A 16,235-nucleotide genomic window follows, 5' to 3' on the forward strand; every position below is an offset into this window, starting at 1 on the left:
TTTTTTTTATATGCAACTTTCTTTCTCAGGGTACAATTTGTTTCCATTCTGCTTAGAATTAGGTGATGATTTAAAATCTCCTAGACTATGGTTTATGTTGCATCATGAAGATATGATGACCACCTTTTTTTTTTCTTTTTCATTCACAGATTTTCCCTGATTTTCACTAGGGATAGGGATTGGGGGATTTAAAATAATCTGACTAAACAATGACACTGTGTTTACTTGAAAAGAGACAAACATTTAAAAAAGAAATGGAAGCTGAATATCTGAGGCAGTTATAATGCATTCTACCAAATTCTATCACTCTTAATTAAGAATATAACAATAACGAAAAAATATTAATAGAAATACCTTTTCTCTTGCATATGCCCACAGGCCTGCAGTGTACAATGAATATGCCTCCATTTGCATAGAATCACTGTAACGTTCACAACTCTGTAATACTTCCAAACAGCTCAAAAACACCCAACATGCTACTGAACCTGGAGGCATTGTAACCTAGCAAAATAATATAAGCAAAAATTATTCATAATCACGGGAATATAGTTTTAATTTAAAAGCTGAAAATTAAATCATTTCTATTTTCAAATCACATCAAGAATTAGTGAGTACAACAAACCAGGAATCAGCATCTATACAAGTTTGTTTTTTTTTGCCAAAAATATTTTGAAATATAACTAGGTATTCATACATAGTTAAAGGGTGTATTATAGGAAGGCAACGAATAAATACTGTACAACAAATTCCAGTCAATTTTCCACATTCTTTAGAGGAATGTCGCTACCTATAAATAAGTTCATCATCAAATTCCTGATTTACCCTCAAGGGATGTACAGGATATGATAGTACTACATGAAAAATTTATATCATTACTAATTTCCTATCTACAATTTTCCTCCAAATCAGTCTGTTACTTGTCAAGACTCCAACATTATCAGATCTTATATTTCTATTGTCTAAGGCACTTTGTACCGTATCAATCCACCTATATCTTGGTCTTCTTCTGGGTCGTTTTCCTACCAACCTGACAGAGAACACTTGTTTTGCTAATCTTTCCTCGGCCATTCTGTTTAAGTGACCATACCACCTGAGATTAGCTCTGCTAACACATTCCTGAATGCTGACAATGTCAAGTTCTTTCCTAATATCCTCGTTTTTAATATGATATTGTCATTGATGCCATCTGTTCACACCCCTAATTTTTCTCAGGACTCTCATATCTGCGGTCTCTAGTCTTTGGTCAAGTGTTTTACTTCTGACCCAGCTTTCAGATCCATCAGTTAAAACTGGTTTGAACACTGTCTTGTATACAGCTAATTTAGTGTTTTGACAATTTCTCTCTTATTCCCATCTCATCTCATCTTCCTTATACCCTCTTTTACCTTGCGGTGTCGAGGGTCCATTGATCATCGGACCTAACTCCGTTTACAGGATAAGGTGGTCAAGCCTTATGCCCCGGTGTATCCTATGGCCTGTAGTGTTGAGTTCTCAAGACCAGTTTGCCTGCTTTGCAGGATGAAAAATCCCAGAATAAACTGGGGAAAAAACCCTGCTGTCCATGCCCAAGACTGGCTAACTTGGCTATGGCTGAGGAAGATCCTTCAGCTCCTCCCGTCACTGACTGGAATCGAACCTAGGACACTCATTCCCCAGGCATATGGTTGCAAAGCGCATAGCCACTAGGCTAACCGCGCTAACTCTCTTATTCCATATAAATTTATTCAATTGACTTCCTACCATACCAGCTTTGTTGATTCTGCTGTCTATTTCCATATTTAATTTACCATCTTCACTAAAAATCGTGCCTAAGTAGGTGAAATGTTTTACTTGTTCTATAGTTCTACATTCACAATGCAGCTGATATTTTCAATGCTTCTGCCTATTTTCATTATCTTTGTCTTTTTATTGCTGACCTTCATACCATATCTATCACAACATTTATTCAATTTGGTCAGGGAATCTTGCAGACTTGTAGCGGATTCATTTAGAAGTATAACATCATCCGCATAAAGCAAGGAGCTGACACGAACATCTCCAATTTTGATATCAGGTTTAATACCACTTTCCTTCATAATGTAATCCATATAGATAATGCATAACAGAGGTGAAAATGTACATCCTTGTCTGACTCCAGATTTAATATTAAACCATCTCCTTGTACTTCCTTCAATTCTAACTGCTGACTTACAACTCAAATAAAGAGTAAGTATTGCTTGATATAATGATCAACTGACACCATGCAACTGTAGCATTTTGAATAGCTTCTTTCTTGGCACCTTGTCATATGCTTTTCTCAGATCTACAAAACTTAAACACAGATCTTTGTTATATTCCCATGATTTCTCCACTATTTGTTGTAAAGTGAAGATCTGATCCTGACAGCCTCTATTTGACCTGAATCCAGCTTGTTCTTCACCAAGCTTTTCTTCCACAATTCTTCTCAACCGTTTCTCAAGTACACTTGCATAGATATTGCCAGGAACACTCAGTTGGGAAATACCTCTGTAATTCTCACATTCAATTTTATTTCCCTTTTTATATATGGGTACTATGAGAGTTCTACTCCAATCATCGGGAATTCGTCCCTCTGTCCAGGCTTTCTGAACTATGCAGTGCAGCCACTTAAGACTTTTATACCACCATACTTCATTTCTGGTCGAATATCATCTACTCCTGCTACCTTTCCACATTTCAAGCCTTTGATGGCTTTTTCTACTTCAAGTATGGATATGTATTCCTGACTGTATGCCTGTTAAGTGCTTTTTACCACTGTGCTATCACTGCTTGTGTCATTTAGCAATTTTTCAAAGTAATTACTCCATACTTCAAGGATATCTTTTTCTCCCGTTTTCATATCATCTTTATCATCTCTAATTCCTTTTACAGCACTCTTTCCTCCATTTCTGAGCTTCTTCAACAACCTCCAGAATATCTTGCCACCTTCTTGATATTTATTTTCTATGTTCCTGCCAAAGTCTTCCTATGACTTTTGTTTAGCTAGTTTTACAGTGTTTAGCTTTCTAACATTTGTCTCTGTATTCTCTAAGAGCACAAGCTGACTTATTTGCCAGGAACTTTTGATATGCTTTCTTCTTTTCCTGCACTGCCTCTTTAACTTCCTGTGTCCACCAGGGAGTTCTGATTTTTCTATCCTTGCAGACAACCTCACTACATGCCTCTCTGGCAGAATCAATCAATGTTTTCATCAGAGCTGGCCAATGAATCTCCAAGGTTTGATTCCAGTTCTCAAACTCATATTTTTTCTTGAATAATGTTTGTATATTTTAGTCTACAGTTCACATCTGAGAGCTGCTCAACTTTTATTCATTTTAAAACTTTCTTACATGTTCTTCTTTTCAATATGAAATTCAATTTTATCCTGCTTAAGACTAAATGGTGATCACTTCCAATTTCAAATCCTCTGTACACTCTAGAGTCCTGCACCAGAGAGAAAACATCACTATCAACAATAATATAGTCAATGAGACTTTTCTTATTCCTTGTCTCTTCTCTCCATGTGAATTTGTGCACATTTTTATATTGGAACATGGTGTCAGTAATAACCAGTCCATGTCCTGAGCAGAAATCCAACAAGTATTTGCCATTATTATTAGCTTTGCTCTTTTCTCCAAATTTTCGCAAAATAGTTTTGTATGTCTCACAATCATTTCCTACTCTGCTATTTAGATCCCCAACAAGGATCAACTTTTCATTTTTCATTGTGTCAGTTGCTTTTTCTTAAACCTCAAAAAATTCCTCCGCTTCTACCTTAGGAGAACCTTCTGTGGGATCATAGGCACAAATACGTCTCATTGTCCAGATCCCCATTCTGATCCCACATTACTCTACTTGAAATTGCCAGCCATTCAAGAAGATTAGCCTTGTATTTAGTGTTGAATACTATGGCTACTCCTTCTTTTCCTTGATTGTTATTGCCTGAATATAACATTTTATATTTATTGCTCAGAAAGATCTCATCAGTTTTTGTCTTTTTTGTTTCAGTCATCCCTATTATGTCGATCTGGTACTTATCTAATTCCTCCGCTAGCTCCATTTCTTTCTTTGCCATTCAGGCTTCTTATGGTGATAGTATCGATCTTCAATTCTGGTGATATTGAGTTGGGGGTGTGTTTTAGGATTTGTTCCAGTAGTTGACTTTTCGCTGTTCATCCTGGTTCCCTGGCGAAAACAACAGGGGCCTTGTTTAACAGGGCGATGCCCCAGCGGCATGAAATTCTATCATGTTGTACCATCATTTAATATTGTGGTTTAAGCCAATAAAAATACAATTTGGTCTGCTATATCCCAAATTGCCAGCCCATCCTCGTTCATTCAGTATCCAGGTAGATACCTAACAGTTGGGCATTAGGTCAGAAGCCCTGGTTGGTTGTCCACATTCCTTTAAAGGCTATGTGGAGGTCTCCTCTCAGTTATACAGCTTTGATCCTTAAGCACCCCCTACTCATAAGCTGTAAATTATAAATCAAAGGTAAAATAACTGAACAAGTTAATTATTAAGATAGTATATCTAGGAATAAAACTAAATAACCATGGCATTACACAAAATGAAGTACAAGAACAAACACTGAAGACTAGTAGAATTTTATCTGAAAGAATAAGAACATAAATTAAAAAAAAAAACTAACAAGAATCTATAAATGAATTGTCAGATCACTACTAACATATGTATATGAGAAATATGTATAGAAACTATGAATATTAAACAAATAAATGAAACTGTAGAGATGAGAACACCAAGAAAAACTGAAAATGTGACAATAATAAACCATATCAGAAACACACAAATTGCAGAAAATTGTAAAATACAACCTATAAATGGCTTGATTCAAAAATGAAAATAAGAATGGAAAAGTCACGTAGAGTGCAAAATAACAAGTGGGAAAAAAAAATAAAAATAAAGAAAAAGTATACTAAAGGAAAAGAGTCAAGGAGATGGGATGGTCATGAAAAGTAACTAAGCTTAATAGTGAAAAGAAGAAACATTAAATTTCCTCATCTTTTGAAATAATAAATCCTTGAAGATTACAGGCAAACCCCACCGTACACAAATTTAACTTAAATAAAAATTGGACTTATGCAAATTATCCTGAGAGGACTATGGAAAAAATCTTGAATTTTAAAAAGTTTACATAAAGCACCTATGTTATCTGCATACCACCTAACAGTGGTTTTTTTCCATACGAAAGATAGCACATGATGCATGCATGTGTCTTACTCACTCTCACGTTGTTTACTACTGAATATAGACATGCAATATATTGGTATTCATATGTTTTCATGCATTGTGACAGAGTAGAACCACATGACTGGAAAAAGGAAAAGAGCAGAAAAAGTGAACACGATGTATAACTACCAAAACTGATCTAGAAATGAAAATTATAAAATATGAAGGCAGACAAAGATTAACAGCCTTTGGACATGATCTTGGTCTCGTGTCAATCAACACTGAATACAACTGTGAAGGATGCTGCCCATATAAAGGAAAAAAACGTGAAAGGATATGCAACTTTCAAGTCAACAATAATAACAAAAGGTGCTGAAAGAGATAACAGCTGCAGCCTGTGAGATTTCAATAGGCAAGACTGGAAGACGGATCCTAATGTGTCATGGTTCTTAAAAGCAAAGAGAAATAGATGTTGCTTTAGCATATTATCAACAGATTTAAGAGAAGAAAGAAGCCACTGTTCAGTTATCTCTTGATAATTACGACTGAAATGCCAAATTAATGAATTTTTTTATTGGCAAATACTATGTATACTGTATTATATTACTCTGCATTAATATTTAATATAATTAATTCTAATTTGTGTGTGCATCCTGTGAATGAAACTAACAGAAATAATCTTTAAAACATGTTAATGTACTATTGCATACATGCACCAATAAATGCATAAGCAATACAGTGTGGTTAATGGGTGGGGCAAGTTGAAATCTGACTTACATAAAATTCATGTTACATTTGCAAAACATAACATTTATAAAAGTTAGGGTAGTAGTAGTACATATATATACCGGTTTGCCTGTATATATATGTACATGCTACTATGAGACTATCTATTAATTCTGTACATGTGTAGTACAAGTGCACACTCAACAAGAGTGTCCACATATAAAATATATCTGAAAGATTAACATTTTGGCACTTACTTCAAGCATGCAAAGTTCACTGACAGTATTTAACAGGAATGGCAAAGTTCTCTGTGCAACTTCCCAAGGCCGACAGAGTAGCAGAAGCAAAGAACATTGACAAGAAAATAAGTAATTTCTTAAGTCCAAAAGATATCCATCACCTTTTTGTAATATTTTTCTCAGACTTGCATATCTCTTTTGTAAGAGACATACACCAGACCAGTGATCACAATGTTGTGAGTAACGATTCAGCCATTCTGGAATATCTGGAAATCAAAAATACAGACCACGTTTAATTATGTTTTTCTCCACTTATTGGAGATTAAAAGATCTTTAGAAAATTTTATCTTTTACCTTTACACAAAAGGATGGATACATGTGCATTTCACATTTTTCCCCTTTAATGTAAGAGGCAGAAAAGTTGGTTAAAAAAAATGCAATGGAGTGTGTACACAAACCTGTCATGTGGTAATCTATCAAATGGCTTCACAAAGTTCAAGAATTTCTTTTTCTTCCTAACGTGGATTTTAGACCAGGTGGCCTGTTCCAGTATCATGCCATCTCTTTCTTGGTCTTCCGATTCTTCTTTTTCCACTTATTTTATATCTGTATAATATTTTTGGTAGTCTGCTGCTGTCCATTCAATTTAAATGTTCTATACATTTTTGTTTATACTGTCTTATGTAGTAATTAATTGGTTTTACATTCAGGGATTGTAAAATTTCTTCATTTGTTTTATGGTCCACTTGGTATATCCAGCTGTTTTTCTGAGAAATTTAATTTCTGCTGTTTGGATTTGTTTTTTCATCTTTCCTTTTTATGGTCCATGTTTCGCTTCCATATAGTAGAGTTGGTTTTGACAAGATGTTACATAGTCTCTCATGTGTTTTTGTACTAGGGATGGCTTAAATATATTATTTAAGCCATCCCTAGTACAAAAAAAAAAAAAAAAAAAAAAGTAATTTTTTTTTTGTGCTACTGTAGCACGTTATGCACGTTTAATGAGATTCTATTGTAATCATGCGCTCTAAATGTATGTTATTCCTATTATTGTTTAAAACTACTGTACTGATGATGCCCTAAGATACTTAGGATGAAATATTTACAATTAAATAATTTTCACTGTGGTTAATATGTGTGTTTCTTTTAATTAAATATATTATTTATTATGCCATTTACTTTGACAAAGTTTGATATTTTGGTGTCTATGTCTTTTATTCTTTGTATGCTAATTCACATCCCAAGTATCTGAAGGTATTTACTTGCTCTAATATTATCTATCACTATTTTACTTCTTATTGGGTTTTCTCCTTAGAATGCCATCATTTTTGTTTTTTCTTTAGATGTTGTCATATTATACTGTTTTGAGATTTCACTGAATGATCTTTGTAAATCATGTTCCGATGTAGCTAATACTATTTGATTGTCTGCAAATAGTAGTGTATCTATCTTCATTTGTCGGGTTATTTGTATACCAAATGGGTTATACTGTTTCCAGATTGTTATGATTTTATTTATATATATATATATATACAGGGTGTTCGGGATAAATTTGACATATTTATAATTAATTATATTTTTCCGTAAGTTACATGTATTAACATACACTTCTCTTCATTTAAAAGTTTGGACCCTTCTTCATTCATATACAAGATGTCAGAAAGGATGGATAGCTGGAACCCACCTGAATCATGGAAGAGAATAACTTGTATCATGATGATTCGTGCCCGCCATCAAAATAAGGATATTACGACTGCTGCCCAATGCTCCCTGAATACAGTAAAAACAATCAGGCATGAACTAGAGACTTGCAATGGTGACTACGAGGATGTAGCAAGAAGAAAGATCCCTAGCAGACGATCTGATTGCGTTCGTACAGCAGAGTTCCTCGCAAATCTGCAGGAACAGGTGTTGAAGAACCCTGGCATTGGAATTCGGGCTTTGTTCGTGGAGTTGCTAACTGTAGTCAAGCCCTGGATAACAAGGGTAGCCAATGGTAGGCCGTATGTATGGCAGCAGGATTCGGCCCCTTGCCACACCTCTGGGAAAAGTCAAAAATGGTTGTCTGAAAATTTCTACGACTTCACCAGTCCAAATGTTTGGCCTCCAAACTCCCCAGACCTTAACCCCATGGATTATTTTGTATGGGGCGCAGTTGAAAAAGACACCAATCGCACTTCCAGTAATACAAAAGCCCAGTTAATGGATAAAATTAAAACAGTTTTTGCGGCCCTTCCCAGGGAGACTGTAGCATCAGCTTGTTCGAGGTTCCGAAGCAGAATTAAAGCTGTGATCGATGCTAATGGTGGTTATTTTGAGTAAATCTTGTTGATAGTATTGTAATTAACTCTGCCTGTAATGTTTTTTTGTCAATTCATTAAATTTAATAGATACAAAGAAGATTTTCTTTTTCCTTACGAAACTGTCAAATTTATCCCGAACACCCTGTATATTGAAAAGCAGACTGAACTGAAGAGACCTCAATAAAGGTCAAAACCAGTCTGGGTAGTGGCCCTTCCCTTAATGCATAACATTAGACATATCTGCAAGGAGATGTGTTTTGCATTATATGAGATAGGAGTGTTGGTAGCCTGCTCCACCTTTGCAACGAGTTGCCCTGATGTTGTACCACCTTACCCCAGTCCTGAAGATACTTTCAGGTGCAAACTTTGTTTACTCACACTTGGATAAAGGATTAAACTATTTTTATTATATTGAAAAGCAGAGGTGAGAGGGTACATCCTTGTTGTACTCCTCTTGATATATCTTTCCATTCTGAGATGTGTTCTAATTTAAATGCTATTTTATTTCCTGTATATATTTCTTGAATGGATTGTAAAAGTTGGTTTGGTATATTTAAATCGGTTAATATTTTAAACTATTTTTGTCTACTAATTTTGTCAAAGGCTTTTTCATAATTAATAAAGGCCATGTGTGTTTCTTTTTGAAATTATCTTCTCTTTTCTTTAATAATTTTAGAGTAAAAATTGGATTTATGCAGGATTAGCCTTTTCGGAACCCACTTTGTTCTTCTAGTTAAAGAATATCACAATATACAAATTCTCCCTTATCCAACACATTGTCACCATATCATAAAAGCCAGTTAAAAATCCATGGTGGATTTTTACCTGAAGGGTAATGGATTTCAAACATGGGGTTCTTCAAGCATTCTGTATTTCAAGCTAGTAGTTTTTTCGAACCCACAGCCTTTTGGCTGGAGAGCAGAGATGCTAACCACTCGGCTAACCAAGCCAGCTATTTTAAAAGTTCCTCTAGTTGGTGACTAGAATCAAACTTGTGACACTCTTTCTTGAGGCGGTTTAGCACTGAGGAGTGCAAATACCTCCACTGAGCTGCACAGGCTCCTATTATGTTGCTATTATTATGGCAACATCCATGGAGTCAGCAACAAATCTATCATAGTGAACCTTAAACTCATTAATGCTCCTGCCATATACAATGCATTCTGCTCACCCACCACTCTATGTGCAAAAAATCTACTCCTCACACACATCCCTCTTCATCACAACTTTTCACTAGTTCCAAGGATGGCTTCTCATTCTTTCCCTCTCACCCTATAGTCTTTTTATAATCTACTGCATTAATCTGATAAAAGCCCTTCACTAACTTAAACATCCTTATTATATCACTTTTCTGCCTATCGGCAAATTACATTCGCTCAACCTCTTCTCATAGCCAACAGTCCAGAATTCCTGATATTGCCAATTATATATTTGGTTTAATCCTTTATCCAAGTGTAAGCAAACAAAGTTTGTGCCTGAAGTATTTTCAGGACTGGGGCAACAGAGGTATAAGTTTTGATCACTTGCTTTAGTATCATAAAATGCAAAGCACATCTCCTTGCAGACATATATACTGCTGTGCATTAAGGGAAGGGTCACTACCCAGACTGGTTTCGACCTTTATTGAGGTCTCATCAGTGGGAGCCAGATCATAAGGTGGTGATACTAAGGTGGAAGTAATATCACCATATACCAGTTGCCAAAAGGTGCCAACACCTTATTATTAAAATTCTTTGGATTCGAGATAGTTGATGGGAGTTTTTTCACTTAGCTATACTACCAATTACATATTTGGTTTAATTCTTTATCCAAATGTAACACTGGTCTGGGTAGTGACCCTTCCCTTAATGCATAGCAGTACACATGTCCGCATGGAAATGTGCTTTGCATTATGGGATACTAAGGCAGGTGATCATACACTTGGATAAAAGATTAAATCAAATATATAACTGGTAGCATAGCCAAGTGAAAAAAGTCTCATCAACTATCTCTAATCTAGAGAATTTTAATAATAAGTGTTGACACCTTTTGGCAATTGGTATATGGTGATATGACTTCTGCATTACTTCCACCTTGGGGTCTGGCTCCCACTGACAAGACCTCAATAAAGGTCGAAACCAATCTCGGTGGTGATCCTTCCCTTAATGAATAGCAGTATACATATCCCCAAGGATATGTGCTTTGTATTATGGGATATTAAGGCAAGTGATCAGACCTTATACCATCTTTACCATGAGTTGTCCCAGTCCTGAAAATACTTCAGGCTCAAACTTTGTTTGCTGACACTTGGATAAAGGATTAAACAAAATATATAACTGGCAGCATAGCCAAGTGAAAAAAACTCCCATCATCCTGATATTGCCTTGAACACTTGTCTCTGGACTCTGTTCAATATTTCCATTACAGTGACAACTATGTGACCATAGCAAGAACAACAGTTCATGTGTGATAAATGCTTTATACTGTCGCACAACACTTCCTCATCCTAACTTTTCAATGCACTTCTCATATATCAAGTGTCCAGATCTTGAATTTCATCTACTTTCTGAAGCACAGTTCCACCAACAGAGAACACAGAATTATATCTATGCACAAAAAAATGCAAACCCTTGTGTCTATTAACAGTAAACCCACCCATTTCTCCCTAACTTTGTGTTATTAGCAAACAGTCAATCCACAATGTCTCAACAATGAAAGATAACCAGGAGCCCAAGAACAGAATCCTGTAGTAGGATTCTGTTCTGGGGCTCCTGGTTATCTTTCTTTGTTGAGACATTGTCTAATTATACACAACTTGCTGGTATCATTCACAGAGCCAATCTCCAACCATCTAACCAATCCATTATTTGCTCCCATCTTCTGCAGCTTGTACCCAAACTTGTCATGTGATAATTGATCAAATGCCCCCACAAAGTTCAAGAATATCACTGTATAAGAATTCTCCCTTATTAAACATATCTATCAACTTACTATAAAATTCAAGCAGATTGCTAAAACAAAACCTATATTGCAAACTCATGCTGTTCATGATAACCATGCTCATCTGAGCAGTACTACTCTGCTTTTTTCCGCTCCTTAGGAACCTTTCCCACTATAAGACTTTAATTAAATAACCAGGTCAAGGGAATGGGTAACTGCTTTAAACATTCCTTAAAAATATGTGGTATATATATCCATTCCTACAGAATTATTAACATATAGTCTAATCAACATTTAATATATCTTTCATTCTTCTAATTTTCCTATTATTTGATTCCTTTCTGGGTGTTGCACAGCACCAACTACACCAGTATGAAACACACTGATGAAATGCTCATTAAATGAAAGAGTGGTGGCAGAGCTTGATATCCTAAAACTAACAAATTCTCTCAGGTATCTAAACAGATGACCATGCACCTATTAAGCAAAATGCATAATTTATATTGTAAAATCTCACACGATAAGTTAATTTAGTTAACTTATCAAGCTCAGTTTTACAAGGATGTCAAATCAAAATATTATAGAAAATACGATGTATTATTTTTCTTTGAATATAAATTAACTACTTTGTGTAATGTATTCGATATTACCTGTGTAACTATAGTGTTTGAAAACTGAGGAAAGGGATTATGCCTTATTAGTATAGTGAGTCAGCAAAAAAAATAAGAGAGGAGTGGTTGATTGGTAGAGCCTTTGCTATTAATGGCTCACAAAAAAAAGTTAAGCAAGTTTGAGCGAGAGTTAGTAGTTGGAAGGGAATGAATCGTTCAATGCTGTTGGCACACTCTCCCTCAATGAGTCTTTGGACTCCCTGGAGGTGTCACATAATAATAATAATAATACTAAGCTGGCCAGATTAAGGAAGAAATAAGATAAGCACATGGGAAAGGAAAAGTTTGCAAAAACTTGCGAACATTTATGCACCTAAAACAAAGACGTTTGGTAAAAGAGAACCCGAGTGATGTCATCATGCTGGAAAGTGATCGTGGACGCTTCGGTGTCAAAACAAAGAACGAGGAGGATTTTTAAGGAGTGGAAGAGAGAGGGGACACAGAAAGAGAGAGGGACAGAAGATGAGGTGATGTTTAGGAGCTGGTGGCTGGAGTTCTGGTAGCTCATGCCTCTTGACCCTGAGAGTACATTTGTGGTTTATCATTGGAGCCATGTTGACAGCGAGTCTCCCTGAAGTTCTCTGGGTAGTTCCCAAGGCACATCTGTTGATGTATCCATATAACAGACCGTGCTCCCTGCAATCTCAAGCACGACTGACTGGGGTCTAATGGATGAACATCGAGGGCGAAATCAGAGTTTCTCCAGTTACCTACTAGTGTAAACAACAGGTAGCAGAGGAGAAAAAGGAAGAAAGAAGGAAAGATATCATTTGCTACTCAGGCCAGGACAACCGTGACGGTATACAAAGTACTGAGACATTCAAGTTAAAGAAAGAAGTATCCAGATCAAAGCAAAGATATGAGATGTCCCGATGGAAACTTTGTTTGTACTAAAGGACTGTTTATACCAAAAAAAAAAAAAAAAAAAACTGTGAGTAAGCACATCATATTGATGTTTCTTGGATTGTAGATATGTAAAATTGTGTGTATACATTAAGCAAGAGTCTGTGCTAAGATTTGTAAAATACTGAGTAGTGTGTTAGAGTGGCGAGTAGGTAGAAGTGTATATATTTGTGGAAGGTATTTTCTGAAGTTACCTATGCTAGGAGAAACAGTTATTCCCCATTCCTTTTCTAGTTTGTAATTGCTACTTTCTAGTTAGAATAATTGCTTTGTTAAACAACAATTTGATCTGATATTTGCCAATGAACTATCTTAAAAAAAATTATGGATCTGTGTATGTGTGTTAATTAGATATTGCAATGACTTGCTATATGATTAAGAGAAATTTGATTAGATATTGATTTTATTCCATTTCTTTAATTCCTCACTCTCTATTCTTCTGTTCTGACTGGCACAGTCATAAATCAAATAAATTTGTCAGACCGAAGAGTGTGAGAAATCGAATATACTACAATCGTGTAGCCAGCGATAGCTATATTTAGAGTCTACTACATATGCGGTAGGAACAAAGGGCAAGAGCAGGAAGAAAGGGGGGGGAGGAATTTAGATAAAGGGAAATAACATAATAGTGTAGACAAACTGTGTAAGACAGCGCAGTTAATTCAGTATAAAGGACTAAACATAACGTAAGAAGAACAACAAAGCTTGAATAAGTAGAATAATTTAATAAAAACTTAATAATTTATAAAAGGCACAGTTAAATTAATATAGTTTAGCAGTAGATAACAAAATTTTACAATATCACTTCTGCACTAAAGCAAAAGCTGTTATTTTTTGAATAATCTTAGTATTACTAATGAAAAATTTGCATGATTATTTTGCTTTAAATAGAGTAAAAATGAATAATATGTACAAATTATAAGATACAAATTATATGTTTAAATAATTTTTGTTTGTTCAATTTGTTTTGGGTTTTTCTATTTAGAGAGAGAGAGAGAGATGCTTGAAGTTAAAAAACCTAGTTCTAATGCCCTTGTTAACTACACTCTTATTCAGTTTCCATGGATATCCCCCTAGTTCTCCCATCACCACCACACCTGTTCTAAAAAATTTCCTCTGAATTAATCTTGTAACCCCTCGGTAATTTGTAGGTCTCAATGATATCATCCCTTTTCCGCCCATGAACCAGTTTCCATAACCCACAAATCTTCAACCTCATCTTGTACGGTTCATTCCATAGACCTGCTGCCATCTTGTTTACTTGCCTCTGGATCCTCTCCACCTCCTCGTCAACCCGGGTGCCCCGATCTGCATGCAGTAGTCAAGATGGGGTCTTATCAAGGCTCGATAAAGAGGAACAATAATCTGCTTTGTCAAAGTATTCTTCAGTAACCAAGTGATCTCATGAGCTGCTTTATCCACTTTTGCTATGTGCCCCCTAAACTTTAACTCTCTATCCACTAACACTTCCAAGTCTGTCTTCATCAATTTCCTGGAGTACAGTTCCACCAATATGGTATGCAACTGATAATCTTTTCATCCCAAAATGCATAACCTTATGCTTTGCAACATTAAACTGACATCCATTCTCCTTTGCCCAGTCTGCCAATCTATCCAAATCATCCTGCAAAATTCTGACATCATCTGTATTAACTATTGCTCTACCCAATTTTTCATCATTGGAAAATAACTGAACAATAGTTAATACAGATGATGTCAGAATTTTGCAGGATGATTAAAATGAAAAAAATGATCTAAGATCCTTTCCGATTTCGTTAATGAACAAAATAAACAGTAGCAGTCCAAGAACAGAACCCTACGGCATGCCACTAGTCACAGGTCTTCTTTTGGACTCTACTCCTGAATAAACTACTCTCTGATATCTCTCCATCAACCATCCTCCTATCCGTCTCACCAACCCTATATCCATCCCCATGTGCTACAGTTTACTGATTAGAATTAATGTGGTATCTTGTCAAAGGCCTTTGCAAAGTCCAGTAGCATCACCGTAAACCATTACTTTATCCAACTCAGCTGCCACTGAATTATAAAACGTGAACATGTTACTGAGGCATGACCTATCCTTCACAAAACCATGCTGCCCTACTGTTGCTAAATGAAAATTACTAAAAACAGCTAAATCTTAAAAAAAAAGAAAAAGAAAAAAAAAGGAGTTAAAAATAAAAATTTGAAGTTAAAATTTTAGAGGTAGTAGCTGATACTTTCAGTTACTTACTTTATTCAAGTTGAAGTGATACTTGCATATAAGTGGCTAAAGACATCTTCCAAATGGTCTTCTGCACTTAATTCATCCACATTTTCACTTAGATTTTCAGCTTTATTATATGTGGCCATCATTCCAATATTACTCAGTGTAGATGATGCTGGTAAGCAATAGTCTGTACAGCACTTGTTATGTCTGAGGCCATACTTGACTGACAAAATAGCTGTCAGCATTGCCAATTCCATCTTGTTTCTTATTTTAGTTTTAACTGCATTCATGAAACTAAAAATTCGTTCATTTTCCGCATTAGAATTTGGCAGTATTAATAAATTTATTGCACACTGAGCAATTTCAAACAGATTCATTCCAGATGCATCTTTGTATTTATTCTTTTACTTCAGTCCAGAATAGCTTAGTGTTTTCTATATTTGTCTATTTATTTAAGTGGGTAGTATTGTACTGGTATTCAGCAACATCTTTTTCTGTTTTCAGCATTATTTCTAAGATGGGAGTAACATTCTTTTATATTTTTTAAGGTATTGTCAACAGAAAAAGAAGAGATCATTCCTAAAATATTCAAGTTTTCAGGCAACCTTTGTTTAAGCTGTTTGAAGAGACCAAGAAGAAACTGTCTTGCTCTAAGATTTTGCTCATCATTTTGTGTTATTTTCTTTTGTATCATCAACTCTGAAATTTTTCTTTCAAATATGTAACCAAGATTTGGTTTGGGATCCAAATAGTCAGCAATCTCTGACTCTAGAGGGTCAACTGTGGATGATGGTAGCACTAACATATTAACAATAGAGTAAATCAAATGAGAAAGGTCTTCAAATAATCTCGTCTTATCTGCACTGTTAGATTCGAAAATTTTGTTAACTTGCTGAACTTGAACAGGATGCAAAAATAAAAGGTACAACACATTCCTTTCATCTTTGTACATCACCCACAAAATTTGAGGTTTTTAACATTTTTCAGTCACACTCACGACTTTGAAGTGACTTTTTAATTCCAACTACTGGCTGAGAATTCTGTCTCCTGCAGATTCAATGGAGAGCAACTTTG

At 35.4% G+C, this 16,235-nt stretch overlaps 1 protein-coding gene across 2 annotated transcripts in view; it reads right to left on the reverse strand.

The window, feature by feature from the left end:
- The window catches only part of SIDL (SIDL trafficking protein particle complex subunit 10), a 248,066-nt gene that overhangs the window by 172,375 nt on the left and 59,456 nt on the right, over window positions 1–16,235 (reverse strand). For both annotated transcript variants that reach the window (XM_090411063.1, XM_090411072.1), the window contains exons 7-8: window positions 6,172–6,419; window positions 355–501 (exon numbers count right to left, since the gene is read on the reverse strand). In XM_090411063.1, the coding sequence (XP_090267189.1) occupies window positions 355–501; window positions 6,172–6,419 (395 nt within the window). The remainder of the gene's footprint in view (window positions 1–354; window positions 502–6,171; window positions 6,420–16,235) is intronic.

The sequence above is a fragment of the Typopeltis vanoorti genome, chromosome 2, assembly GCF_054136105.1.
Source record: "Typopeltis vanoorti isolate ZY-2024b chromosome 2, IOZ_Tvanoo_1.0, whole genome shotgun sequence".
NCBI classification, from domain to species: domain Eukaryota; kingdom Metazoa; phylum Arthropoda; class Arachnida; order Uropygi; family Thelyphonidae; genus Typopeltis; species Typopeltis vanoorti.